Source organism: Pelodiscus sinensis, chromosome 28 (assembly GCF_052426305.1).
Source record: "Pelodiscus sinensis isolate ZL-2025 chromosome 28, ASM5242630v1, whole genome shotgun sequence".
In the NCBI taxonomy this organism is placed as follows: Eukaryota; Metazoa; Chordata; order Testudines; family Trionychidae; genus Pelodiscus; species Pelodiscus sinensis.
In genome coordinates, this window is record NC_143079.1 from 18,308,713 (window position 1) to 18,334,622 (window position 25,910).

The window sequence follows — 25,910 nt, forward strand, 5'->3', positions numbered from 1 at the left end:
GGCGCGCCTCCTGATGTTCGCGCCGGCCTGGCGGGGGGGAGCTGGGTGGTGCCGGGCGCTCAGCGGGGCTGGGACGGGGCTGCAGAGTGTGCGGGGGGGGCTGCCCTGTCCTGAGGGGCGCAGCGATGGGGGGCGGTTCTGGCGGGGGGGGGGGGGAGCGAAGCTTTTGGGGCTTTTTCGGTTTTTAATTTTGATGGGTTTTTGTCCTCAGTGCTGGTGCCTCAAGCTCCCCCCCCCCGGATCTGCCCCCCCCCCCCCCCGACCTGCCGAGCTCAGGACAGTGACACGGCCCCGGTCCCCAGCCCAGAGGCAGCCATGGCTGCAGAGAGCCCCGTGGAAAGTGTCCGGGAGGAAGCGCCGCGTCCCGTCTGCCTGGAGGATTTCACAGCCCCTGTCACTCTGCAGTGTGGGCACAATTCCTGCCAGGCCCCCCTCAGCCCTCAGGGCAGAGACACTGAGCAGCAGGGACCCCTCCGGCCCAACCGGCAGCTGGCAAACGTGGTGGAACTAGCCAAGCCGCTGGGTTTCCAGGCAGCAAAGAGAGCAAGATGGGACGGGGTGTGTGGGGAGCACCAGGAGGCTCTGAAAATGTTCTGTGAAGAGAATCAAACTCCCACCTGTGTGGTGTCTGACAGATCCCAGGCTCACATGGTGGTGCCCAAACAGGAAGCTGCTCAGGAGTACAAGGTACAGAGTTACTGTCCAGTGTGATGGGAACTAATATTGGGTTTTAATTATAGGCTAATTTCACTGACTGTTACCAGCCACAGATGTGAACCAACCAGTGTAAAGCAGTGGTCTCCAGCCTTTTAAAGTAGCACTTTTTGAATTGAAGTGCAATCCAGGATCTATCTCAAACCCAAATACCCTTGCCCCACCTCCTTTGTGACCCTTTCCCGAGGCCCCGCCTCTGCTCACTGCATCCCTTCTCCCTCCCCCATCTCTTCTCCCTTTCATCAGGCAGGGGCAGAGGGTTGGAGTGCAGGGGGGGGTTCGGGCTCTGTAAGGGAGTTTGAGTTCAGGGGGCTCAGAGTTAGAGAAGGGACTAGGGGTGCGGAAGAGGTACATGACTAGGACAGGGATACAGGCTCCAGCTGAACACTGCTTACCACAGGTGGCTCCTCTGTGGTGGTGCAGTGGGGCTAAGGAAGGCTCACCCCTGCACCACTCTCAAAAGCAGCCTACACACTCCCTCTGTTTGTGGAGATAGAATGCAGAGTGGGAGAAGGAAACAGCTCCAAGGCAAAGGGCAGGAGATGTGCAGCAGCAGGGAGAGGGGGCAGCTGAAGTGCTGCACTTGATAGCCTCTTAGCCAAACCAGTCAAGATCACCTGTCAGAGGCTCCAAGAACTACCTGTAGATTCCGACCTACTGGTTGGTGACCAGTTCTGTAAAGCCTTCATGATTCAAGAGGTGCAGTAAAAAGTAAATGTTCTGGCTTTGTGGCAACTTATGTCAAGTCTTCACAAATACCTGATGTGGGAAATGTTTCTCTGAGGCTGTAAATCCTGAAACCCCGCTCTCACTGGTGGCGGGAGGGGTGTTTGCACAAGGGAAGGTGTTAATAATCAGAGAGGCTTAGATTGCCGGAGCTACAGGCCACTCTGTCAGTGAGCTGCCTTGGGACTAGAGAAGAGGAGGTTACAAGCTGCTACTGGTTGGATGAACAGGAATAATAATCTGTCATTTGCCTTATAGATCCGCAATGACATCTGGGCCCTGCACAATACCCAGCACGGGAAAGTCCCTGCTCTGAGCAGGTCACAGTCCAGTTAGACAAACTGTGGAAAGGGAAGGTGGGGCAGCAAGTTGCTCATAGTCACCAAATACGTCAGGGATAGAGTTTGGTCCTGAACCCTGGTCCAGTTGTTAGACTACACTGCTCCCTGTCCCTCAGCATCACTGAACAGTGATGAAGTGTGGCTGTTAGGAGAGAAAGATGCCTTGATAAAGCTCTGGGTTCAGCTGGGAGAAGAGGTTTCCCACTGGGATGCTGAACCTCTGGGCTGCTCCGTGAGGGGTTAAACTCTGATGCAGCAGCTGGCACTAGATGAGGTTGCTGGGCTGGATGCTGTGTTCAAACTGGTTAACTGATGAGCTAATGTTTATCGGTGCCAATTACCGGTTAAACTCCCCACTGCCCCTGAAGTGCCCACTTGCCTCTGGCAGCTTACGTCAGTCTGCAGCTGCTGGGTGTTCCCATTGGCCAGCAGTTCTTGTGGCCACCCTGGCAGACCTCGCAAGAGATCCCTGGCCCCAGGAGAGCCCATTTCCGCTACCAACCCTGCCTGTCAGCAGGTTAAAAAATACTGTCACTGATAAAATTGTAATCGGTTACTTGTGCCACCACTGATCTGTCCTCCACCCTCGCAGGTGTCCTGCTGCATCCGCAGTCTCCTCCTGTGTATTTTTCTATAGACAAAGCCATGTCCAGGGCTGAGTCCCTACTGGACAGGGACAGAGCTCCACAAAACTGGGACTCTCTTAAAGGCATACAAATAGGCTCCCAACATCTAATGGGGTTTGCCCTCGTGCTTATTTCTATTTCTCCAGGAAAATTTGGAGACTCATTTGAAGACTCTGAGGAAGGGGAGAGAAAAGCTGCTGAGAAGGAAAACAACAGCAGAAGGGAAAAGCCAGGAGTATCTGGTAAGTGCTTGTGGCTATGGACCAGCCATAGGGCTGTGTTAGGAGGCAGACTCCTTTGTGGCCTTGGTGAGGTTGGGCTTGTTTGTGTTTCTCCTGGATCATGAATTGCTAGGTGAGATCCATGTGTAGAAAGGCCTTGAGCATCCGTGTCAGTGCATGAGTTAATGTCCATCCTTTGTGGCTTTCCCAGACATCCTCCCCAGGTGAGCTCAATGTGTCCCTGACGAACTGTCTGCTCACTTGGTGCATTTATATGTTTGCTTCTTTTTCCTCCATGGGTATCTCTGTCAGGCTGGTGCTGAGTCGTGCCTCCTGGTGCTCTGGATATGAATTCCCAGAGTCCATGAATAACACAAGATGCTGCCCATGACAGACATGGGAACATCCCTTTCAGAGGGACACAGGGCAAAGGAGATGCTGGGAGAGACTCATCTGCCTAGTAATCACAAAGAGTCAAATGTCGCACATTTTAGGGTTTTCCAAGAAATTCTCCCTACTGCGCACTCACCTCCCCGTGAAAGGGCTGTGGGCTCCATCCATGCCCCTGACCAGCCCTTTCCCTGTTTTCACACAGAAATGGACCCAAGCAGAGAGGCAGATGATTGTGGCTGAGTTTCAGCAGCTGCTGCAGTTTCTGGAGGAACAAAAGCAGCGACTCCTAGCCCAGCTGGAGAAATTAGATGAGGCGATTGAGAGGTTCCAGATTGACACTGTCAGGAACCTCTCCATGCAGATTTCCCGTATCAGTGAGGGGATCGGCGAGCTGGAGGGGACACGTCAGAATCCAGCAAGTGAATTTCTGCAGGTGAGACTGAGGGACAAACATCCCAGCTCCTCACACAGCGAAGGGGGGATCCTGAATCACAAGTGCTGGATCCCAGTTGTCAGATCTCAGTGTAACACCTTGTGCATTGCTGCCATGTGAGTGACTCTTGTGCTTTGTAGAGTTACAGGCACAGAGCTATTAGAGATGGCAAAGCCCCATTCGCTCAGGGGATCCATGTTCCTGGGGCAAGGGCAGGGCCTCTCTTCCCAGGTCTGCAAAATCTCTTCTCAGAGGTCCCCTGTGTGTGTCGAATGGGGCTGAGATTCTTTTCTGTGTCTTTTTTTCTAGGACGTCAGAAGCACCCTGAGTAGGTACGTGGCTCTCACTCCCCTCACACTGCAGAGAGCAGGGAAAAGGCTTGGAGCAGATGTTAGCACCACATCTCCCCAGAGCTCTGCAGCCCGATGTTAGACATGAATATCTCTGATACATTTAATTCTGAGGGTCTCATCCTCGCAGTTGAAACTCTGGAATTCCCCATTCAGGGCACAGTCTGACTTCAAGTGTTTCTTAGAGCTGTCACCTCCGTGGGTTGGAACATGGACTGTCACTCCTGGGCATTGAGCATATTCAGCCCAGGACAGCAGGGATGAAGAGTCTGTCCCACTCGAGGGCTGTTTGGAGACCTGTGTGGAAGGAGCTGGGTTGAGGGGAGCTGGTGTCTCGGTGTAGTCCCTAGTGGACAGATTCCTTCAGCCCTTCACATGGGAACCTCCTGTCCCTCGGCATCTGGAGGCCAAGGAGTGAGTTGGCCATGGAGACTCTATTCTCCTTTGCTCTCCCAGCCAGTCTCCCCAGGCCAGAAGTGAAGAACTGAAATGGGATCTTTGAGGGGAAGGTTGCATGGCCATGGGATGTGTTGTCCCTTTTCTCAGGCTGCGAGAATTGGAGGAATTCTAACTCCAGGCCTGTTAGAGCTGAGACTTACTAGCCAGAACTTATCAGCAGTAAACGACATACAATCATATGGAATTGTTTCTGTCCAGGTGTAAGATGGGGCAATTCCAGCTGCCGGAAGAGATTTCTCCTGAACTAGAAGAACAAGTCAGAGGTTTCTCCCAGAAAACGATTGCTCTGTCGGAGACTCTGAGGGAGTTCAAAGGTACCTGGAAGGGATGGATGAGGGGAAAGCGGTTCAAGTATCTGAGGCTATTGAATCTGGCCTCTGAAGCCAACCTTCCCCTGCCTCAATTCCCATGTAGACAATGACGGCCCCATCATGCTGCTCTCCTTAGAGGCACTGAGCAAACAGACCCAACTGCTTGCAGATAGAGCCAGGGGTTTGCAAACTCTGAACCTCCCATTCAGAGATCAAAATGGCTAAAGTTACTGTGATGGCCACGTGTTCCGCCACCACAGCTCAGGTTATGATAAGGGGCAGTAAGTGAATGAGAAACCAAGTGGAAGGGGCTGAGGAGGGAAGAGTAAATCTCATTTATGGCTTGTCTGTTCTGGGATAGTTGTGAGGCTGCAGGGATGTTGGCTCCATTGCTGGAAGGTGCCCGAGTGAGAGGAAATGAAAGTTTGACTCTTTCATACTAAATACCTGAGTGTGTCTCTGATAGAATTGAAACGCAGAGATCAGAGTGGGACATTGTTATAAATAGGAGAGCCTGGAATCTCACCTCTTTTATCCCTTCCCCCACTAGACGCTCTCTCCAGTGCAGAGGGCAGAGTAAGAGGAAAATGCGTTGGAGTTTTCAGACAAGGTGAGTTTGCTGGTGGAAGTTTTGTGATGTGAGAATTCCTGTGAAAACATCTTCATGTGATTGTCATTGGTGTTACCAACCAAACCCAGCAACCACGGTGCACACAGCCCTAAATCACCCAGTGATCAGTGAGGAGCCCCAGGGGTGCTGCATGGGGACCTGTGGACATTTGGAGAAACACTGGTCTATAGGTTTGTGATGCTAAAGGGGTGAAGTTAAAGCACAAAACGGACGGCACCTTCAGGCTCAGATTTCACTGCTCAGTCAGTTTCAATTTGGGGTTGGTTTCAAACAATAAATAGGGTGCAAGGCTCTATCATGCAAACTCCCTCCTAGACCCCTCTATCTGTCCTGCATTCCAAACCGTTACCAGAAGCATCCTCTTTCTCCCAGTGCCCATCCCAGATCCTCCATTTCGTGCATTTATGTCATGGAAGAGAGCAGCTCTCAGCCACTTTCTATTCCCCCCCCCCCATGAAAATTTGGTCCACCTCTTTGAATGGATACGGCTCAGTGAGAGCCAATAATTGAAAGCTGATGCCAGACTATTTCAGACAAGAAAAGAGGCACAAATGTTTGATAGGGAAGAGGATTAGCTGCTGAAACGAACAAAGAACTGGTGGATTCTCCCATCTCTTGATGTCTTCAAATCACTGGGGGACTTTCTAGAAAATACACTGTGGGGAAACAGAGCTTTGTGCCTGGGTAACCGGACTAAGGGCTTGTGCCACTGAGGGGGTCAGATTGCATAACTGAGGATATCTTCTGATCCCATGAATCTTAAGATCTCATCCTGCAAACACTCAGCACAAGTGTTTAATAATAAGCACACATATTTAATAATAACACCACCATTCAGATGCTTAATGTCACTGATTCTCTGTTGTGGAAAGGGTTTATAACGTCTCTGTGAGATGAGAGCAAAGTTTGTGCTGCAAATCTGTGAATAAAGACTAAGGATTTTAAATACAACAGCCTGCATTTAACCTATGTCCATGTTCAGGCAGATGAATATGTGCCTTGTTATCAGAAACACTGGGTGCTGAGAACTGGATTCCATTGTTGCAGACACAGTAATCTTGTAACTCAAGCCAGGTACGGAGAGAAATGAATATGGATTTGGGATCTAACACCCATGCACTGTTAATAGAATATCTAGAGTGCAGCAGAGTGCTTAGCTGCCCTGGGGAATGAGCTGGGCCATTCCCAAGGTGGGGGAGTGATGTATTTTTACTGCAGGTGAGTGTGTCCTGGGATCTTGTACCAGCCAGAGCCCAGTCTCTGCAAGGTGGGGAAAGGAGCCTCTGTGGGTGGGTGACTCAGATCCCAGCTCTGGAAGCAGTAATGGGAAAGACCTTAATGAACAAGATCAGCACTTGGTTTTTTGCTCTTCAAACAGGATTTCCAGTCTCCGAAACTGATGTGATCTCCTGGGTGGAGAGAGAGGAGGAGTTGCGAGTCCCAGATCCTCTGAGCTGTGAGGAAGGGGAGATCATCAGCAACACCCAGACAGGTGAGCAATCAGTTAAACTGACTCAGAAACCAATTTCTGTCTCCTTATAGCAGATGTAACTTGTGTGTTTTCATGAAGTGTGATTGACTGTTCAGCTTGTGGGCAAGGAAAGGCAAGGTTCTCTTGTCTGTGGAAGGGTTGTGAAGGAGGACAATGAACTCAGCTCATGATAATTTGACCATTATTTGAGCGCGTATCCCCTTTTCTAGTCCTCCTTTAGAGTTTCCTTGCAGTTCATCGTGGAGAATAACTCCTGTCTGGATCATTCCTCTATTCCAACAGGTGATGGGACACTGACTGAGAACCATGAAAAGAGTCTTCAGCAGGAAGGACTGGAGCAAGTGTCTCCATGTGGACTATTATTGAGACGATCTGAAGAATATGTTTTCCAGATACGTGAGCAAGGAGAGAGCTGTGAGAGTCAGCATAGCCCAGAAAAGCAGCAGGGAAACTATCTAGGAGAGGGACAGGCTAACTCCAGTAGCAGGAGCACAGGGGAGAAAAGAAACACAGAAACCATTCAACAGGAAATCCCCCATCAACAGTCACCCTGCATGTGTAGTGACTGTGAAATTCTTCCCGAACATCAAAGTGTCCATACGGGAGAGAAGCCCTTCAAGTGCTCTGACTCTGGGAAAAGCTTCAGTGAGCACTCACACTTTACAAACCATCAGAAAATATATACAAGAGACGCGCCCCATAACTGCTCTGACTGTGGGAAAAATTTCAGTACAAACTCACAATTTGTTATCCATAGGATGGCTCACACAGGAGAGAAGCCTTTCAATTGCTCTGCGTGTGGGAAAAGCTTCAGTCAGAAGTCAAACCTTGTTACCCATAGGAGGACCCACACAGGAGAGAAACCCTTCAATTGCTCTGACTGCGGGAAAAACTTCAGTAGTAGCTCATACCTTGTTACCCATAGGAGGAGCCACACAGGGGAGAAACCTTTCAATTGCTCTGACTGCGAGAAAAGCTTCACTCAGATTTCACACCTTGTTAGTCATAGGATGAGCCACACAGGAGAGAAACCCTTCTATTGCTCTGACTGTGGGAAAAGCTTCACTAGAGGCTCACACCTTGTTACCCATAGGAGGATCCACACAGGAGAGAAACCCTTCTATTGCTCTGACTGTGGGAAAAGCTTCACTAGAGGCTCATACCTTGTTACCCATAGGAGGATCCACACAGGAGAGAAACCTTTCAATTGCTCTGACTGCGGAAAAAGCTTCAGTCACCGCACAAGCCTTTTAAACCATAAGAGGACCCACACAGGAAAGAAAGTTTTAAGTTGCTCTGACTGCGGGAAAAGCTTCAGTCAGTGCTCATGCATTACTAGTCATCAGAATACATACACAAGAGTCGCCTTATAAAAGCTCTGATTGCAGAAAAGGCTTCAAACACAGGTCAGACTTTGTTAAAGATTAGACAGTCCACAGAGGGGAGAAAACCATTGTTATTTTTACTGTGGGGAACGCTTCAGTCAGAGCTGAAATCATCTTAGTCTTTGTAGGACCCACAGAGGGGAGAAACGTATAACCTGAGTTCCCTTTAAACTGCCCGGCCGGGTGGCTCTGGTCCCAGAAGACCCCTTGGGGAGGGCCTCCTGGGGTACTGACCTGTCCACTGCCACTCACCTTTCTGCTCTCTGGGGCTTCTCACCACCCGGTCCTGCTGGGGCAGCTCCTTAGTCTCCCCTGGCCAAGGCCCCGAGTTGAGATTCCCATCCCCGTCTCTGAGCAGCAGTACAGACGCTGAACCTCTTCAGGTCTGAGGAGAGAGCAGTTTAGGGCCCAGCTTTCTGGGATAGCACTCCCCAAATGGGATCAAACCCCAAAGAATGGGGTAAGCCCCATTTAGCAATGAAAGGGGAATGTGCACACGGATTGCTCCCATAGGTAGTAATTGTTTACACTAGGCTTGATAGTAAGTAAAAGTGGTTTTATTAAGTACAAGCTGTAGGATTTAAGTGGTGATAAGTGGGAACAGGCTGAGCAAAGCAGATTACAAACTCAAAGGTAACAAATGCATCTGACAAAGTGGGTCTTTGTCCACGAAAGCTTATGCTCCAACGCTTCAGTTAGTCTATAAGGTGCCACAGGACTCCTCGCCGCTTTTTCAGATTCAGACTAACACAGCTACCCCTCTGATAACTTAGCAGAATGTTCATTGTATTTTAACCATATGCTAGCCTTTGCCATAAGCTCTGTGTGCAGTTTAAGCAATGACAGTGGTCAGTATCTCTCAGCAGTGGGGCTGGAGCAAAGGAAGATTGGGGGGAGGCATGACAGCTGCCCTGACACTGTGACATCCCCTCCTATCCCCCAGAGATGCCCCTGTCTGCAGGTTTCTAATCTCCTAACCAAAGCCCTCCAGGCCAGATACAGCTGAGCTGGGCCAGCTACAGCCTGGCCACCGGGCTGCTATCTCAGTGCAGGCATACCCAGAGCCATTTCTTTTGAGTTGGTGTCTCAGGGAGTCTCTCCACTTTCCAGCCCCCCATGTGTGAGTGCTGCTCTCTGGGGGTGCCTGGGAGAGTTGGGCTGGGGGCAGGGCTGACCTGAGCCATTCTTGCACCCTGAGCAGCAGGTGCATGCTGCATGCACGCTTCCTCCCCAGGGTGGCAACCTATGGGGGGCACCTGATGCGGCGTCCCTTACCCCTTCAATCAGGTGCCTCTATAGGTTGGTGCCCATGCGTTAATCCGGACCTGGCTGGAGGTGCAAGTGCCAGGTTGAGCAGGGTGGGGATGGGCACAAGAGTTTGTATTTGTTTCTCCTTTGCAAATAAAGCAGATGGTTAGTTTCTCCCACTCCTGAGCTATGTCTACACTTGTGGCTTCTTGCGCAATAACATCTTGCGCAAGGGTACTTGTGCAAGAAGTCTTGCGCAAGAAAATGTCCACACTGCCATGTGCATGCTGTGCTTTTGTGCAAGAGCGCCCATGGCAGTATAGGCGCTCTCGTGCGCAAGAAAGCTCTGATGGCCATTTTAGCCATAGGGCTTTCTTGCACAAATCCCTGCCAAGCGTCCACACTGCCCTCTTGCGTAAGAGCTCATGCACAAGAGGGCTTACACCTGTTAAGGAGCATTGCAGAAGAAGCCCTCTCTTACCACGACATACTGTAAATTTCCTTAAGCAAGAGCAAGCGGGCAGTGTGGACACTTTGCGGATTCTTTCCCAAGAATGGCTGTACTTGCTCAAGAAGCCGTGAGTGTACACATAGCCCTGGTGTCCTTTGTTCTGCAGGAACTGGCTCCCACCATCCCATGGCTGCTGCCGGAGATCCCCAGCTGTGAACCCCTCTCTTGGAAGCTGGGGCTTGGCCCATTCTATGCAGGAAACCCAGGGCCGGATTAAGGCATGGGCTAGCCGGGCAGCTGCCCGGGGTACCTGATATAAGGGGCGCTGCGTGCCCTTTACAGCTGATAACTGCCATCAGGCACCACATGCCCGTATCATGAGCTGCAGCAGCTCTCACTAGCCACCCTGCTGCGGTCATCTGAGGCAGGGTCCGCGTTAACCCCCTCAGCGCTGGCCAGCAGCACTCTTCCCCCCACGGCTGCTGGGCTCTGCATGGCCAGGCTCGGCCTGCTCCTGGCGGCACCAGGCTGAGCACCAGCAGCGGTGGCCGGGCAAGGCACATGCCTCCTCCTGCTGCCAGCTTGAACCTATGACTCTGAAATTAAGAGTCACATACTCTACCTACTGAGCAAGCCACTCTGTGCAGGGTCCCTCCCGCAATACCCTGTCACAGGATAGAGGATCAGCACGTTCTCAAATGCTTGATTCAGGGCTCTGTCGTGTCCCCGATGGGGTGCTCTGGTCTGTGTGGGGAAGCCTAGGCCCACTGGCCTCTTTTACCACAAGAATGGCCCCATTTCAGTCTCTCAAGTAACAGGAGAAGAGTCCGTAGCAACAAGGGAAGGTCCCCTGAGTGAAACCAGGCAGAAACGCCATGTCTCACGTTCTGCAGCAAACCTTTCAGCTCTGGCAGGCACTGCCTCTTCTCACACTGGCCTGGGCCTGGCATCCCTCTCCTTCCAGCACCTCAGAAAGCCCCTTGGCATGAGCCTGGGAAAGCTAGAGGCCTCAGGCCTGTTGCTCCCGAGAAGCTTGTACCTTTGCCTCCTCTGCCCATGGCGGCCGGCTCTCCCGGCTGCCCCCTGTGCGCTGCTGGCCAAAGAAGGCAGCAAGGCAGGAGTGGGGAGAAGCAGCAAGTCCCACTGAGGCCGACAGCTCAGGCTTAAGCCTCCAGCCCCAGCACAAAACCTTCAGCCTGGCCTCTGTTGCTCCCTCCTCAGAGGGGAGGAAGAAGCCCTGTTGCCTCAGGCCGGGAGAGGCAACAGGAGGCCTCTTTTCACAGCCTTACACTTTGTATCAATGCCGGCTAAGGTTGCCAGGTGTCCAGTTCTGAACCGGACTGTCCAGTATTTGAGCTTTCTGTTCGGGAAACAAGCTGAGAAAATGTAAATGCGGAAATAGAAATGTCGGGTATTTTCTAAATAAGCTGTAATGTAGATTGTGAGGTAGTGTCAAGTGAGTTCAGTATTTCTGTGGAACCATCTGGCAACCCTAATGCCGTCAATCGCAGGGGTCAGGGAGCTCCCTGGCTGGTCGCAGCCTCAGCCACTTCCTGCTTCATGGCCCAAGCCCAGGCAGTCCAGGTGGGTCTCTGGGGCCCTGAGACATTTTGTTTGCTGTTGTCCAGGTGCAGGGGCCCAGATTCTGCAACACTCACAGGCCCCACAGGAGGGGTCTGGTTTGATGCTTCACCCGGCAACAAGCCCCCAAACTTCCCCTGTGCTCGGAGAGCCACATTTGCTGTGTGAATTCTGTGGGGCAGGTTATGTCAGGCCTGGGCACAAGCAGGGTTCAGAACCAACCCACAAGTAAGTCCCTGCTCAAGAGGATTGAGCAGTGTCCTTTGCCAGCAATGTTAGTCCAGCCATGTAAGTGTCCCACTCACGTGCCCAAACTTTCTCCATACCCCACTCACAGTTGCTGCCCTTGCTCTGGGCAGATAAGATCTCAGGGGTGGTTTTCAGTCCCAGGGACTCCAACCCAAACCCTGAGACCCAGGGGTTTATAATCGAGAGGATCAATGTTTGCTTCACTTTTTCCTCCTCCCAGCAACACAATCTCAAGGCCAACTCTACAGTCCCAGCGGCTGGGGGAGATGGGTATGTTAGAGCCTCTGCCCACTGAGCTGTAGCTTTCTGTGCCCAGAGAGCCAGACACTGCCAGGGCTGGAGGGAAATGGGGATTGGCTGCACTTTGGGAGTCAAAGGTGTTGTCTGGGACCATAGAATAGAACAGTTTCACTGGACTTCCTGAGAAGGGCACCATGGCTTACCTGGCTAAAGTGCTTGTCTAGTAAACAGGAGATCTTTGGTTCAACTCCCAGTGGTACCTTGGTGTAGTCTTTGCTCACATTTTCTTATGTCTTCCTGGGACACAGAGGAGTCCTCCCCTGGCCATCCATGGAACTGCTGGTTCAGGAAAAGGCTGATTGGGGAGGAACATTGGGAAGAAGGAAACCACAAGCCTGGAGTGGGTACAGAGGCTACTGTGACTGGTACTGGCAAGGCAGGGCTCTTGCTGCAATTGCTGGGTCAGAAAAGCCAGCAACACATGCCTTTGTGATTCCCTCGGGTGGGGGGTGGGGAGTCAGCACCCAGAGATCCTGCAAGTACAAAGCTCCTACACCTATAGTAGCTGCTCCAGTGCTGCAAAAGGCCTGTGCACAGTACTTATAAGGCAGTACTTGTGGGAGATATGCTGAGGTTGTGAGTTCAAACCTCCCTTGGAGTAATGGTTTCTACTCCCTTCTGTTCTGGTCCCTTCCAGTGAATGCTGGGGGAGCTGTGATTCCAGCTCAGTGGAGGGTGTTTGTTGCTCATTTTCTGCTCTCGCCACCATCCCTGGCACGTGCAGTGGGAATTTTCACTTATCCCATCCTCTGGGGTGGAATCCCAGCTCCCCCAGCGTTCACTGCAAGGCATGGGTTCCCAAACTGGGGGGGAGGGATGCCCCCCGGAGTAGGCATGAAGAAATTTCGGGGGGGGGGGGGGGGGAATGAGGTGACCCAGCTGGGTTTTTTTCCTCAAGTTTTGCTGCTATTTTGGATATTTGCTCAGAGCTGTTGAGGCAGTTGCCAAAGTAGTTCAGTTGGGAGAGCATTAGATTGAAGATCTAATGGTTCCTGGTTCAATCCTGGGCTTTGGTAGAAACCTTTGCCAATATGGCATAGTCTGTTTTGGCATCTCTCCATCTCTGGTCAGCAAACATCTGCAGTCAGAGTTCAAAGCTGAACCAAGAGGCCTGGAATTACATCATAAAGATGATCATATTTCAGGGATAGAAACTAGAAAGGGGATTTCATGACACCTCAGAGGTTGTTGACACAGGAGAACAGAGCTCTTGGCTTCAGCTGCTCCCAGCCTTGCAACTCTGTTTTTAATTCCATGCCCCCAGAAAGGAACAGTAACAGAGCCTGCCTCGGACTAATGCTTAGGCTTTCCCATATGGAGGACACGCTATTTCTGTTTTCTTAGACTGTAAGTTATTAAGTTGATTTAAGCAATTTCAAAATAGTTTCCAAGTATAGACATGCCCTTATAGTCCTGGTCTTCACAACCTCCGCTGGCAAGGAGTTCCAGAGGTTGACTGCGCTTGTGTGAAGAAATTCTTCCTTTTGTTTGTTTTCAACCTGCTAATATCATGGCGCACCCTTAATTCTTCTATTATAGGAACAAGAAAAATACCTTTCCTTATTTACAGTCTCAACAACTGCCATGATATATAGACCTCTATCTTATCTCCCCTTGTCTCCACTTTTCTAAGGTGAAAAGTCCCAGTCTCTCCTCATGTGGCAGCTGATCCAAACCTTTCATCATTTTTCTTGAGCTTTTCTGAAGTTTCCAATGCCAAGGTCTGGTTTTTTGGGGGGCAGGGGATAAGGCAACCACATTTCCAGTCAGTGCTCAAGTTGTGGGCACCGCGTGGATTTATAGAGATGTAATATGATAGTCACTGTCTTCTTGTCAAGGCCTTTTAAAATAATTTCTAACATCACATTTGTGGCTGCACATGGAGTGGATGTTTTCAAAGATCTCTCCAGCTGTGACTTGTTGTAGCATATTCGCTTTCATTTAGTATGTGTGTTACTAATTGTTTATACTAACTATGGCAGCTGATTCAAACTTTCATCATTTTTCTCGTACTTTTCTGGGCTGTTTCCAATGCCAATGGCAGCTGCCTGCATGAAGCCCTCCCCCCTCCTCCACTCAGGCTCTTATTTCCCCAGGCACCTGACACCTGCAGCCTGTGCAGGAAAGGAGTTGCCTGGGAAATGTGCTGGGGTGTTGGCCAGGGCTCAGCCAGGTGAGTCTCCCAGCCAGAGCCTGCCTCTGGCACCCCAGCCCCTCCCTTCCCTCAACCTATTGCCCCTTCCCATGCTGAAAGAGCAAAGACTTGGCAGAATTCATGAATATAGAGGAGGCTATTTCCCCTGACTGGGAGCCCAACCCCGGCCGCAGCAGTGGAAGTGCTCAATCCTAGCCACTCAACAGACACAAACCTGCAGTGTTGGCTCAGCTACACTAGTCATCCCAGGTCACTTTCTCTCCTTTTCAGGACATGGGTCCATTCTCGGAGAAGGCGTGTGATGCCAGCATAGATGCTCCCCAGCACTTCTCCCCTGGCTGCACCCTCAGGGCAAGAGATGTGGACCTGCCCCTCTGCATCATGGGGGATGCTGCCTGCCCTTTGCTCCCAGGCTGATGAAGCCCTAGACAGGACACGTTGCCTAAAGCCAGGAACGTATCCCAGGTGACAGCTCACATTTTCCTAGGTCCTCCTGGGACACAGAAGAGGCCTCCCCTGGCCACCCATGGAGCTGCTGGTTCAGGAAAAGGCTGATTGGGGAGGAGTGTTGTGAAGAAGGAAACCACAAGCCTGGAGCGGGTGCAGAGGCTGCTGTGACTGGCACTGACAAGGCAGGGCTCTGACTGCAATTGCTGGGACAGGAGAGACAGCATCACATGCCCTTGTGATTCCCTGAGGGGAGTCAGCACCTAGAGAGCCTGAGGGTGCAACCTCTGCAGCTCCTGCGGCCATGGAGAGTGAGGGTCTGTGGGCTGCAGGCGCTTCTCCCTTGTGGTTTCCGTCTTCCCAACACTCCTCCCCAATCAGCCTTTTCCTGAACCAGCAGCTCCATGGGTGGCCAGGGGAGGCCTCTTCTGTGTCCCAGAAACACATAGGAAAATGTGATTAAAGGGTGTCAAAAGGCACCACTGGGAGTTGAACCCAGGATCTCCTGTTTACTAGACAGGTGCTTTAGCCAACTGAGCCATGGTGCCCTCCTCAGGAAGGCTGGTGAAACTGTTCTATTCCATGGTCCCAGACAACATCTTTGACTCCCGAAGTACAGCCAATCTCCATTTCCCTCCAGCCCTGGGGGTGTCTGGCTCCCTGGGCACAGAAAGCTACAGCTCACTCGGCAGAGGCTCTAACATGCTCATCTCCCCCAGCCGCTGGGGCTGTAGAGTGGCCTTTGTGGTTTGGCCCAGATGTGGGGAGGGAGAAGTGCAACAAACATTAATCAGCTGGCTTATAAATCCCTTGGTCCTAGGGTTTGGGTTAGAGCCCCAAGGAGGGGACCTGGTCTTCTTCAATTTGCTCCCTTCCTGAGGGCACAGAATTAACAAGAGAAAATTTCTTAACCCCACAGCAATCAGAATTGGCCAAGGAGTTAGCAACAAAATTTTTGTCAACATTTAAGTAAAGGCAAGGAAACCCTCAGGGGTGTTTCTGTGTGTTTCTGGACCAAGGTTCATTCAAGTGTGGTTTTTTTTGTGTGGTCCTGCCCCGACCGCACCCCTAGAGACTCTGGAACAAAGAAGACACATGAGAAGAACTCAACTTTCTTCCTTTTGCTGTGACATGGATTGATCTAGCTCAGGTTTCACTCAAGGGGTCCGTCTGCATGTGAAGTACCTGTGTAGGGATAACATATAAATGTATTAAAAATGATTCCCTCAAGTGGAAGTGACTCCCCATAATTTGTTCCCCACAACTTAAAGGCTGTGTCTACACTGGCATGAATTTCCGGAACTGCTTAAAACGGAATACTATTCCGTTTTAAAGAAGCGTCTACATTGGCAGGCTGCTTTTCCGGAAAAGCCCTTTTTCCGGCAAAGCATCTGCGGCCAATGTAGACGCGCTTTTCCGGAAAAGAGCCCCGAGCGCCATTTTCACGATCGGGGCTTTTTTCCGGAAAAGACTACTGGGCTGTCTACACTGGCCCTTTTCCAGAACAGTGTTCCGGAATAAAGACTTATGCCCGAGCAGGAGCAGAATAGTTTTTCCGGAATAGCGGCTGATTTTGTACAGTAGAGCATCGTTGCTTTTCCGGAAATTCAAGGGCCAGTGTAGACAGCTCGCAGCTTATTCCGGAAAAGCGGCTGATTTTCCAGAATAAGTGGCCCAGTGTAGACACAGCCAAAGTGTTTAGATATATTATTATTATTTGTTAAGATTGTTAAATGTTTAGATTTATAATTATTGCCCCTCTAGAATATAATTTGTTAGGAATGTAATATTAGGTCATGTAACTTAAAACTGTTAAAAATATAATACTATGTAGCCAGAAACAGCTCCCCTCTCTGTGTCCCAGGGCACGCTCAAACTTATTGTTACACAATTGACACCCATTCTCTTCAAAGCATTGTGAAGCAATTAACCCTAATCGCAAAGTGAAACATTGTAACTGTAACAGTAACTCAGCACTCAGAAAGAGACTGTTTTAAGAAATGCCACCCAGAAACTTGTGACTTTTTCTAACTACAACTCTTGTACATGTAAAGTTATTATTATACAAAATACTGTATGGGAAACATTATTTAGGGAATGTATGTAAGAGAGAGAGAGTGCTTGGACGATGAATGAATGGTTTGAGAGGTGCCAGCCTGAGAATGCAGCAACAAAGGGCTGAAGAAGGCATCAGGTGCCAGTGCAACCAAAAGGTGTCAAGTGGAGAAAACCAAGTACTGGAGGCCCACCCTATGAGATCATTGACGAGCACCTGGCAGCCACCCTGGACATCAGCATGATGCAGCGATTCCCATAGACTGGCATAGGAAGAAATTCCTGTAAGAACTGGACTAAAAGACTATGGAGTCAGAGTCCAACATTCTGCTGCCAGCCCACCAGGACCTTCAGATGCGCATCTGATCAGGACTTTGCTCCCCACTACCATCACTTGTGTACAGAATACCAGTACAAGCAACTTTCAGGCTAGTAACTATAACAACTACACAGAACCTGACTGAATGGATGAATGATTGAATGAATGTTTTTATATATATATATATATATATATATATATATATATATATATATATATATATATATATATATATATATATAAAAGTGTATAAGTGTTAAGTAGTGATAGGAATAAGTAGCTAAACAACATTGTTTGCTTCTATCTTTATTCTTTATTATTATCTCTACAATAAATGTGGCTTTTTGCCTATCCCCTTCATAAGATCCTGCTTGATTTTATTGGTACAACACCTGTGACAGCACCTGGCTCCTCTGCCCCTCATCAGCAATGCCGTATACTTGGGGAGCGCGTGCTCCGAGACTTATAGAAGGGACAACCTGGACCAGCCATCCTTGGTTAGGCTCCCTTCGATAGCTCAGCTGGCAGAGCGGAGGACTATAGCGTGTGCTTCGTAAGTGATCCTTAAGTTGCTGGTTCAACTCTGGCTCGAAGGAGTGATTGTTTTCCCTCCGGCCTGGCCTTAGTAGAAGGCAATCAAGGTGATTGCCTTGGGTCCATGTCTTCAGAGCCCTCCACTTCAATTGACAGAAAGATTGTGGGTACGAGCTGCCAATCACATTTCTTGGGCTGTGCAGGTTCTGTCCACACACAAAAGTTCTTTTGGAACAATGGCCGTTATTCCACAACAACACTGCAAGAGTCTACACAGCAATTCCGTTATTTTGAAATAATTCTGAAGTAACAGACGGCTTATTCCGACTTCTGCAAACCTCATTCTACGAAGAATAACGCCTATTCCAATTAGCTATTTTAAAAAAAAGGCCTGTGTAGGTGCGTCACTGCTGCTAGTTTGAAATAGCCCCTCCCCGGGGCCATTCTAAGTTATTCTTCCCGGGGCTCTATATCGAGGTGACAGGAGACGGGGCTGGTTTCAGGATTTCTTTTAGTGCAGCAGCAGGGGGAGATGGAGGAAAATCAACCCCGTTTGCAAGCTTTGTGTGACAGGAGGGGTGAGAGCTGGGGAGCCCATCTCTTCAAAAAGAGCATTTGGGTGCACCCAGGGACAGCAAGAATTCAGGCCCTCTGGCCAGTGCATTGGGGACAACGTGAGAGCCCTTCCATGAGCATTTTCTGCTCCCACTGGGGAAGGCAGCTGGGCTCCCTCTCGGGCACAAAGGCAGCAGTGCCTGGCCCAGAAGGTCTGGTGTCCAGCAGATCTCTGCCTCAGTGTGGCTGGCTTTTGGGGAGAGCAACTAGGAAATGGGGCGGGAGGGGGGACTAGTGCAGTCACTTAGCCCCTGGCTGGCTCTCCCTGTAAAAAGATGATGATGATCACCCTGAACACTAGAGAATGTGGGAATCAATCCCACTGCCTCTCACATGCAAAGCAAGTGCTCGACCACTTGAGCTAATTCCCCTGCTGTGTTAAGTTTGGCCTTCTTGGAGGCTCTTCTCTTCTCCACAGGGACGTCTGTCATCTAGGTCAGTTAGTCGTGGGAAAGGAGAAGGCTCCAAAAAGGCCACAAGGGCAACTCTCAGGAAGGAGACTCCCTGCAGCAAAGCCATGGGGGGGGGGGGGGGGGGAGGCGGCGGCAGAACGTGGTCTCTTTGATGATCCCTGCCCTGCAGCCTGTCCCACCTGGTCATTGTCATGGACTCTCTGTGAGGTCATCACTTCCCAACCTCCTTTAGCCAATAAGCTGAGGGGCTGCAAAAGGCCCTTGTGATGTCACTGCCACACCCACCCCTGCCCTCCAGGGCTAATGTCCTGCCCCAGGCAGCCCCTTTGTATGGCTGAGCTGCTCCCAGGGGTGAAAGTGACACATTTCTTACAGGGACTGTTCTATTGGGCACCACCCCTTGGGCAGAGGGAGGATCAAGGCAGGAAGTTGGGGGAGGGGTTGTGATAGGACAGTACCTGTAAGAAATTAAAATGTGGAGTGTGGGAGGCTCAGGGCAGGGATTTGGGGAGTGTGTGAGAGTGGGGGGGGCTCAGGGCAGGGGTGAGGATGTGGAAGGGTAGAGAAGTCAGGGCACATGCAGCCTTTGTTACTCACCTGGCTCGGCTGAAGCTGACACTTTGTTCCTCGCTTCCCTTCTGCTGCTTCATATCTTAGGGTGCCTCCACCTGCCCCATGCTGAGATCCAGGCCCAAGCAGGAAAGAGGCAGGTGGGCCCTCTTGGCATCAGGGTCCCACCACCCATCTTCTTCCCACCATCGGCAGCCACAGCCCCTTTCAGCCACTGAGTCAGCCCAGGAAGGGAGGCAGGAAATGGGGCTAAGTAGCGAGTCAGGCTGTGAGGGGCAGGCAAAGCTCATCTTGCCTTGCAGGGCCACCAGTAACAGCATCTGTCCTGTGTGCTGCTGTGGAGTAAAGCATCCCTGAGGGAGAACCAGTGTCATCAATGTACTCACTGCAGCTGCTGAAATAGTTTAGGGAGAAGTGCATTAGTGTGAAGAGTTAAGAGTCCCTGGCTCAATCCCAGTCCTTGGTGGAAATCTTGGTGGTGCTCCTGTGGCTGAGCCGTTGTGTGGGTCTATCTATACTAGTAGTGCCCATGAGTGCCATGGCGCCTGCTGGGCCATTTATGTGTGCCTGCCGAGTGACTGAGGCTGGCCCGTCCCCAGGTGCATAGAGCAAGTGCTGAGCTGGCCCTGGGCACATGGTGTATGGGTGTGGTGCTGGCCTTGGGTGCATGGCACTGGGGTGGTGCCAGCCCTAGGGGTGTGGTGCATGGGTGACACTGGTACTGGGCACATGATGTAAGGGTGGCTCTTCCCCTGGGTGTGGGCGTGGCCCTGCCTTGGGTGCATGTGTGGTCCTGCCGCTGGGCAGCTCCAAAAGGTTGGGGACCACTGGTCTAGACTGTGTTGTTATTTCTAGCTAAGAATGCAAAGTAGAGAAAGTAGACACACCAGAGTTGCAAATGAAGCAGGGATTTAAATAGCATGTGCTTCATTTGCATACTCTCACCCATGTGCTGTTCTGAAAGTGAAAGGGCGTCTGGGGCTGCTTGTTCAAGCCCCTTGGTTTGAACTAATGTGATTCTTCACTTTTTACCCTTTGTGCCTCCCACCCCAACATACCCCAATCCCCCCCCCCCCCCGCAACCTGTCCCCAACACACCCCTTTCCCACTTTCCTCTCCCCCTTCCCCTACTGGTAACACAAACCGGACTTTTCTCTATTGAAAGAACAAACTCTCTGGGGAATGTGGGGAATGTAGAACTGGGGAGGGGCTGGGGAAAGAACCTGGGAGGAGGGTAGAGGCTGGGGGGGAAGGGGAGGTGGGGCTCAGGGCTAAGGCTAGGACTGACACCTTCCTCTAGTGATCCCACTGCCTTATGTCAGGGGCCTCAGCAGCGCTGGGGGGTGGCTCCAGGGGGAGAAGCTGATTCAAGGGAATTTGAGCTGCTGGGCCACTAAAGCAGGCCACCAGCAGCAGCCTCTGTGCAGGGCACACACGCTCCAGGCCTCCCGGTCATATTGAGTCTCCCCACGTGGCTTGGGCTTAGAGCCTGCCCCCCACCTGGTGCCTTGAGGTAGCCAAGGGCATCAGTTCCCCTGCTTTTCAGGAAAGGAAGACAGGTGCCAAGGCCCTTTTATCCACTGGATCTGTGCAGGCTGGAGCTTCCTACCAGTTCTCTGCCCTGCTTCCTGCAAAGCTCCCATTTTTGCTTGTTTCTGCTTCCCTGTCCATAGCAGGCAGCTAAAGGAAGGGAAGTCACCACACCAAATATCCCAATGGCCAGCATAGGGCTTGAACCTATGACCTTAGTGTTATCAGCAGCACACTCTAACCAACTGAGCTAGTCAGCCTCAGCTAGATGCCAGGATATCTCTGCAGCTGCCAATGGCTTTTCTCGGATGGGGCCACTAGTGACTCACTGTGATGTGGGCTGGCTAGTCCAGCTGGTTTGAGGTTTGGTCAAGGTGGCTGGCGGTCGACATGGCGCACTGAGACCCAGGGTAAAAAGGCAGCCAGAATCTCTTGCTACCAGCACCTTGCCTCCCAGCTTCTTCCCTGTCAGCAGCAGCCGCAGCCCCTTTCGGCCACTGGGTCAGCCCGGGAAGGGAGGCAGGAATGGGGCCTCAGATTGCAGGATTCAGAGTCCTGAGCGCTGCCCTTGGCACCATGGGACCTGAACCAACCACCCCTCACTCAACTGGGCCAAACTGTTGCCCCAGTTCATGCCCACGGGGACCTGCTTTACTTGGTTTCCTTCCGACTTCTTCTCCTGGGCTGCAAGGAGCATCCCTGGGATTCCCTGGGACAGGCACAGGACTCTGCCTCCCCACAGTCGGCCCCACCCCAAAGGCTTTGGCAGAATGGAGGGGAGGGGCTCTATTCACCCCACTGAATCCCACAGAGGTGCTGAGCTCGTGCCCTGCCCCCCTCAGCTTGGCTTCCCTCCTCTGCCCCATTCCTGCCTCATTTCCTCCTTGGGCCAGTCACACAAGGGAGACAGCGGGAAGAGCCAACCCCATATGCCAGCCTCCAAGGGCAGGGGAAGCCAAGCCACAAGCCCCCAGCCTGACCCATCTGGCTTCTCCAGGCTGGCACCAAGGGGCATTCTCAGCTGACGTCACTCCCCTGTCACATGGGATTTGGGCTCATCTCAGGCACAGGCCTGGCAGCAGGAGCTGCACTTACCTGGCCACCAAGGGGAGCTGCAATAAGAGAAGACCCTGTGTTTCTACCTGGCTTTGAACTAGAGACCTTTTGTATGTTAGGTAACCATGATGGCCACTATACCACAGAAACACACATTGGTTGGGGTGGAACTTGCCTGACTGTTCTGTTCCCCCCTTTGTCACGTGGTGAGTTGGGCTCATCCCAGGTACAGGCTGGTCAGCAGCAGCTTTATGTACCTGGGCACCCAGGGGAGCAGCAATAAGAGGAAAACCTGTATTTCTCCCTGGTTTTGAACCAGGGACCTTTTGCATATTAAACAAATGTGATAACCACTACACCACAGAAACATAACTCAATAGAAACATAACTCAATAGGGGTGGAACTTGGCTGACTGTTCTGTTCCTGGCTCTTTCCAACACCCTGCTCTGCAGGGGAGGGGAATGCACCTTGTGAACTCTCCACCTCTAGTTCTCAGGGAAGCGACTCACCCAAGCTGCCAGCTCCTCATTTCCTCACCAGCCCCTTGAGATTTGTAGCTCAAAGCTGGAGCTGCTGTGGCAGGAGGTGAAGCTACAGAAGCTGACAGGGACAATCAGCAGGCAGAGGGTTATTTTTTCTCCTCCCTGGGTTGATGTGGCTAGAACTGAGGAGAAGAAAATCCTCTTCCCTTCTCCTCAGAAGATGGAAATTGCAGTTGGTTCTCTCTTTGATTCTACTAAAGCTGGACCCCAGGACTAGACTTTTTCTTTCTAAAACCCTGATGAAAGCTGTGAGTGAATTGTTTGCAAACTGAGAATGTGACTTGAAGAAGGGAATCACCCAGCATGGGGCTTGAACCCATGACCCTGAGATTAAGAGTCTCATGCTCTACCAACTGAGCTAGCCAGGCTGGGTGCCAAAAAGCCTTTTCACACCCCATTACAGGGTATCAGGAGCCAAGTGTTCACCACTGCCAGACAAGTCTTTTTTTTGCTCTCAGTGACCAAGAGTCTTGGTGCCAGCCTGGGGAAGAGAGATGAGTGAGGCCAGGAACCTATCGGAGAACCTTGTGGAATATTTGTCCAAGTTTAAGTCCATCAGAAAATGGATTTATAGGTGTTTCTGTGGCATAGTGGTTCTCACATTTGCCTAACACACAAAGGCTATATTTACATGCTCAAGAATGGCTGTTCTTGCACAAGAATCCTCAGAGCGTCCATACCGCCCACCTACTCTTGCGCAAGGAGATTAACAGTACGGCGTCAGAAGACAGGGATTCTTGTGCAACAGCTACGCTCTTTTCTGACAAGTGTAAGCCCTTCCAGTTCCTGTGCTTTGACTTCCTTTTCCACAGGCTCCCCAGAGAGAATTTTGTGCCTCCTGATGGGTGTCTGACGCACCTGGAGCTCAGTCTCTGGTTCGGAGGGGCCCTGGAACTTACATCTGGCTGGAGCTTGCTGCTTCCCCTGATGTTCTCATGTGTGGTTCCAGCAGCTGCAAGACTCCAACTATTGCCCCCATGGCGCTAACAAGTGCCCACCTCTAAGCGCTCATCTAAATTGGTCTTTATGGTCCCTCTCAGTGCATTTTTCTCCTCAGCAGCACACAAGAGAGAAGCTGTTGCCAGCAGCCCTGCAAAGCAAGATGAGCTTTTCCTGCCTTCCTCAGACTGACTCGCTACTTGGCCCCATTCCTGCCTCCCTTCCTGGCCTGACCCAGTGGTTGAAAGGGGCTGCAGCTACTGCTGACAGGGAAGAAGCTGGGAGGCAAGGTGCTGGCAGCAAGAGATTCCAGCTGCCTCTTTGCCCTGGGTCTCAGTGCGCCATGCCAGCCACCAGCCACCTTGACCAAACCTCAAACCAGCTGGATGAGCCAGCCCACATCACAGTGAGTCACAAGTGGCCCTGCCAGGGAAGAGCCCTTAGCAGCTGCAGAGATGCCCCCCCTGAAAGGGCCACTTACGAGGTAGGTTTCTGTAGGCTGGTGAGCACAGTTGGTTAGAGCATGGTGCTAATAACACCAAAGTTGTGGTTTCAATCCCCATACTAGCCACAGCGCTGTTTGGTTTGGTGACTTGCCCTTGTTTAGCTGCCTGCTATGGACAGGGAAGCAGAAACAAGAGAAGGCTGAGAGCTTTGCAGGTAGGCCAGGGAACTGGTGGGGGGATGCTCCAGCCTGCACCGACCCAGTGGCTAAAAGGGCCTTGGCCTGGCCTGCTTTCTCCAATAGCAGGGAAACTCTTCTCTTCCCTCCATTGTTCCCAATGGGGTGACTTGATGTCCAAATTCCTGCTGCCACAGTGGCTATCCCAAGGCACTCTGCAGGGAGGAGGCACCCAAGCCACAAAGGTTAAATATTTCCAGGTGGCCTGGATCATGTGCTCGGCACATAGTGCTGCTGCCAACTGCTTGGTTGTCTGCTTCAGTGGCCTGGCAGCTGGCCCTCCCCAACCCAAACTCACTCCTGCTCCAGTTCCCTCTGAGCCTGCAGCTGCCCCTGCTCCTCTGGCTTCTTCCCCTGGAGCCATTCCATGGCTGCTGAGGCCCCTACCTATGAGGCAGTGGGGCCACCAGAGGCAGGCACCAGTTCCAGTCCCATCTTTGAGCCCCACCTCTCCCTTCCTCACCTCTCCATCAGCCTCCCACTCCCTCCCAGGTTCTTTACCCAGCCCCTCCCCACGTCTACATTCCCCACATGAAAACCACAGTTCATTCTTTCAGCAGGGAAAAGTCAAGTTTGTTTTACCGGCAGGGGCAGGGGGAGAGGAAAGTGGGAAGGGAGAGCAGGGGAAAGGTTGGGGGGGAAGCACAGAGGGGAATGTAGAGGCCCCTTGCGGGGATGTCCAGGGGAGAGTCTCACAGGTGTCCTTGTCTGAAACTCTCCTCCAGAGCCTCTTGGAGGTACAAGCCCCCAATGGGCTCCTGGTGGCATCACAGGCACTGAGTTCTTCAGTGGCCCCAGCCCAGGTAGGGCAGCTGCTGCATAGAAGAAAGTGGCCCAGGGTAGGAATACTTGAATGAGCCTGTGGGGGTTGGTGAGTTTTGGCTCGTTCGCACCAACCCGGGCAGTGGACTGTTTCCCTGCACTTAGGGCTCTGAATTCGGACCTGGTGGAGGAAGAGGGCCTGGGTCCCGCTACCTCCAACCCAGGAGCTGACCCCTTTGCTAGCCCACGCTAAGAGTTCCCTGTCATTGGTCTTGAGCTGAGAAAGCTGTGCACTGGTGAACTAGAGACACTTACCTGTGGACTTGAGCCGAGAAGGCTGTGCACTTGCTAAGTAAAGAGATTTCTTGCGGGACCTTAGCCTGGAAGGCTGTGTTTCTGTTGATCCAAACCCCTCACTGGGGAGCCCCAGCTTGGAGAAGGCGAGGCTTGTGTTAATCATAGACCTCAGCCGAGTTGGTGATGCTTCTGTTAATTAAGGGGCTGGGTTTCATTAATAAAAGGGCCTCTGCTGGACAATTGGAAACAGGATATTAGGATTTGTTTTTCGGGGATTCCAGGACACAGCTTGGGCTCAGCCCGACTACGTGACAGGGTACCCACAGGGAGGGAATGTGTGACACACAGTCTCTGTATTGGTACAAAAAAGTTAGCTCATGTGGCCGGAGTGAGGCTCAGGGGATTTGGATTGTGGGAAGGGATTTAGGGTTGGGGCAAAGAGTTGGAGAAGGTGTGAGGTCTGGCTCTGGGGTGGGGCTGGGGATGAGAACCTCAGGGATGAGGTTTCCTGTGTAGAAGGTTGAGGGCAGGGTTCCCTTGGGCTGAGGCCCACCCACCTCCAAAGCAGAGCCACGCAGTGACTACTCAACTGCTCCAGGGTGGGCTGTGTGGCAGACAGTGCTTATTCTAGCAGTCCTGGACAGTGGCAGGGCCAGAGCCACAATGGGGGCCTGCTCCAGCTGTAGCTGTGTTGTGAGTACTACATGCTTTGACAGACTTGGCCAGAGTCTGAGCCGCAGTGGCATCACAGGCAGTGAGGGCTTCAGCAGCCCTGGCCCAGAGCCATGTGGTGAGGGGGCTCACTCCAGCAGCCAAGGCCAAAGCAAAGGACCCAGAGTGGTGAGGGACTGGCTGTTCTAGAGACCGGGGCCATGTGGTAGAGGTCTGGTTCCAATTCCACTTAAAGATCTCCACCTTGGGATCTCAAAAGGTAAATCTGCAGGTTATCTGAGGGATAAAATAGATGGCAAATGACTAGAGAAATGTTCTGCGCCCTGTTCATATTTAACAGCCTAAATCATGTCAAGAACAATTCTCTCTGACCCTCAATATTCTTGTCATTTGTGAAGGCATCAATCACA

General features: G+C 51.6%; 1 protein-coding gene and 2 non-coding genes across 3 annotated transcripts; 1 reads left to right on the plus strand and 2 right to left on the minus strand.

The window, feature by feature from the left end:
* The first annotated feature begins 227 nt into the window (after positions 1 to 227).
* On the plus strand, positions 228 to 17,079 carry LOC142821544 (uncharacterized). Its single transcript, XM_089773771.1, has 8 exons — positions 228 to 687; positions 2,554 to 2,649; positions 3,224 to 3,454; positions 3,764 to 3,786; positions 4,462 to 4,577; positions 5,125 to 5,184; positions 6,584 to 6,697; positions 6,980 to 17,079. The coding sequence occupies exons 1-8, from the start codon at positions 316 to 318 to the stop codon at positions 8,068 to 8,070; spliced, it is 2,103 nt and encodes a 700-aa protein (XP_089629897.1). The 5' UTR covers positions 228 to 315; the 3' UTR covers positions 8,071 to 17,079.
* On the minus strand, positions 14,988 to 15,061 carry TRNAT-AGU (transfer RNA threonine (anticodon AGU)). Its single transcript has one exon. It is a non-coding gene; the product is annotated as a tRNA-Thr (tRNA).
* Positions 17,080 to 22,443: 5,364 nt separating the features above from the next.
* Positions 22,444 to 22,516, minus strand: TRNAK-CUU (transfer RNA lysine (anticodon CUU)). The gene has a single exon. It is a non-coding gene; the product is annotated as a tRNA-Lys (tRNA).
* Between the last annotated feature and the right edge of the window lie 3,394 nt (positions 22,517 to 25,910).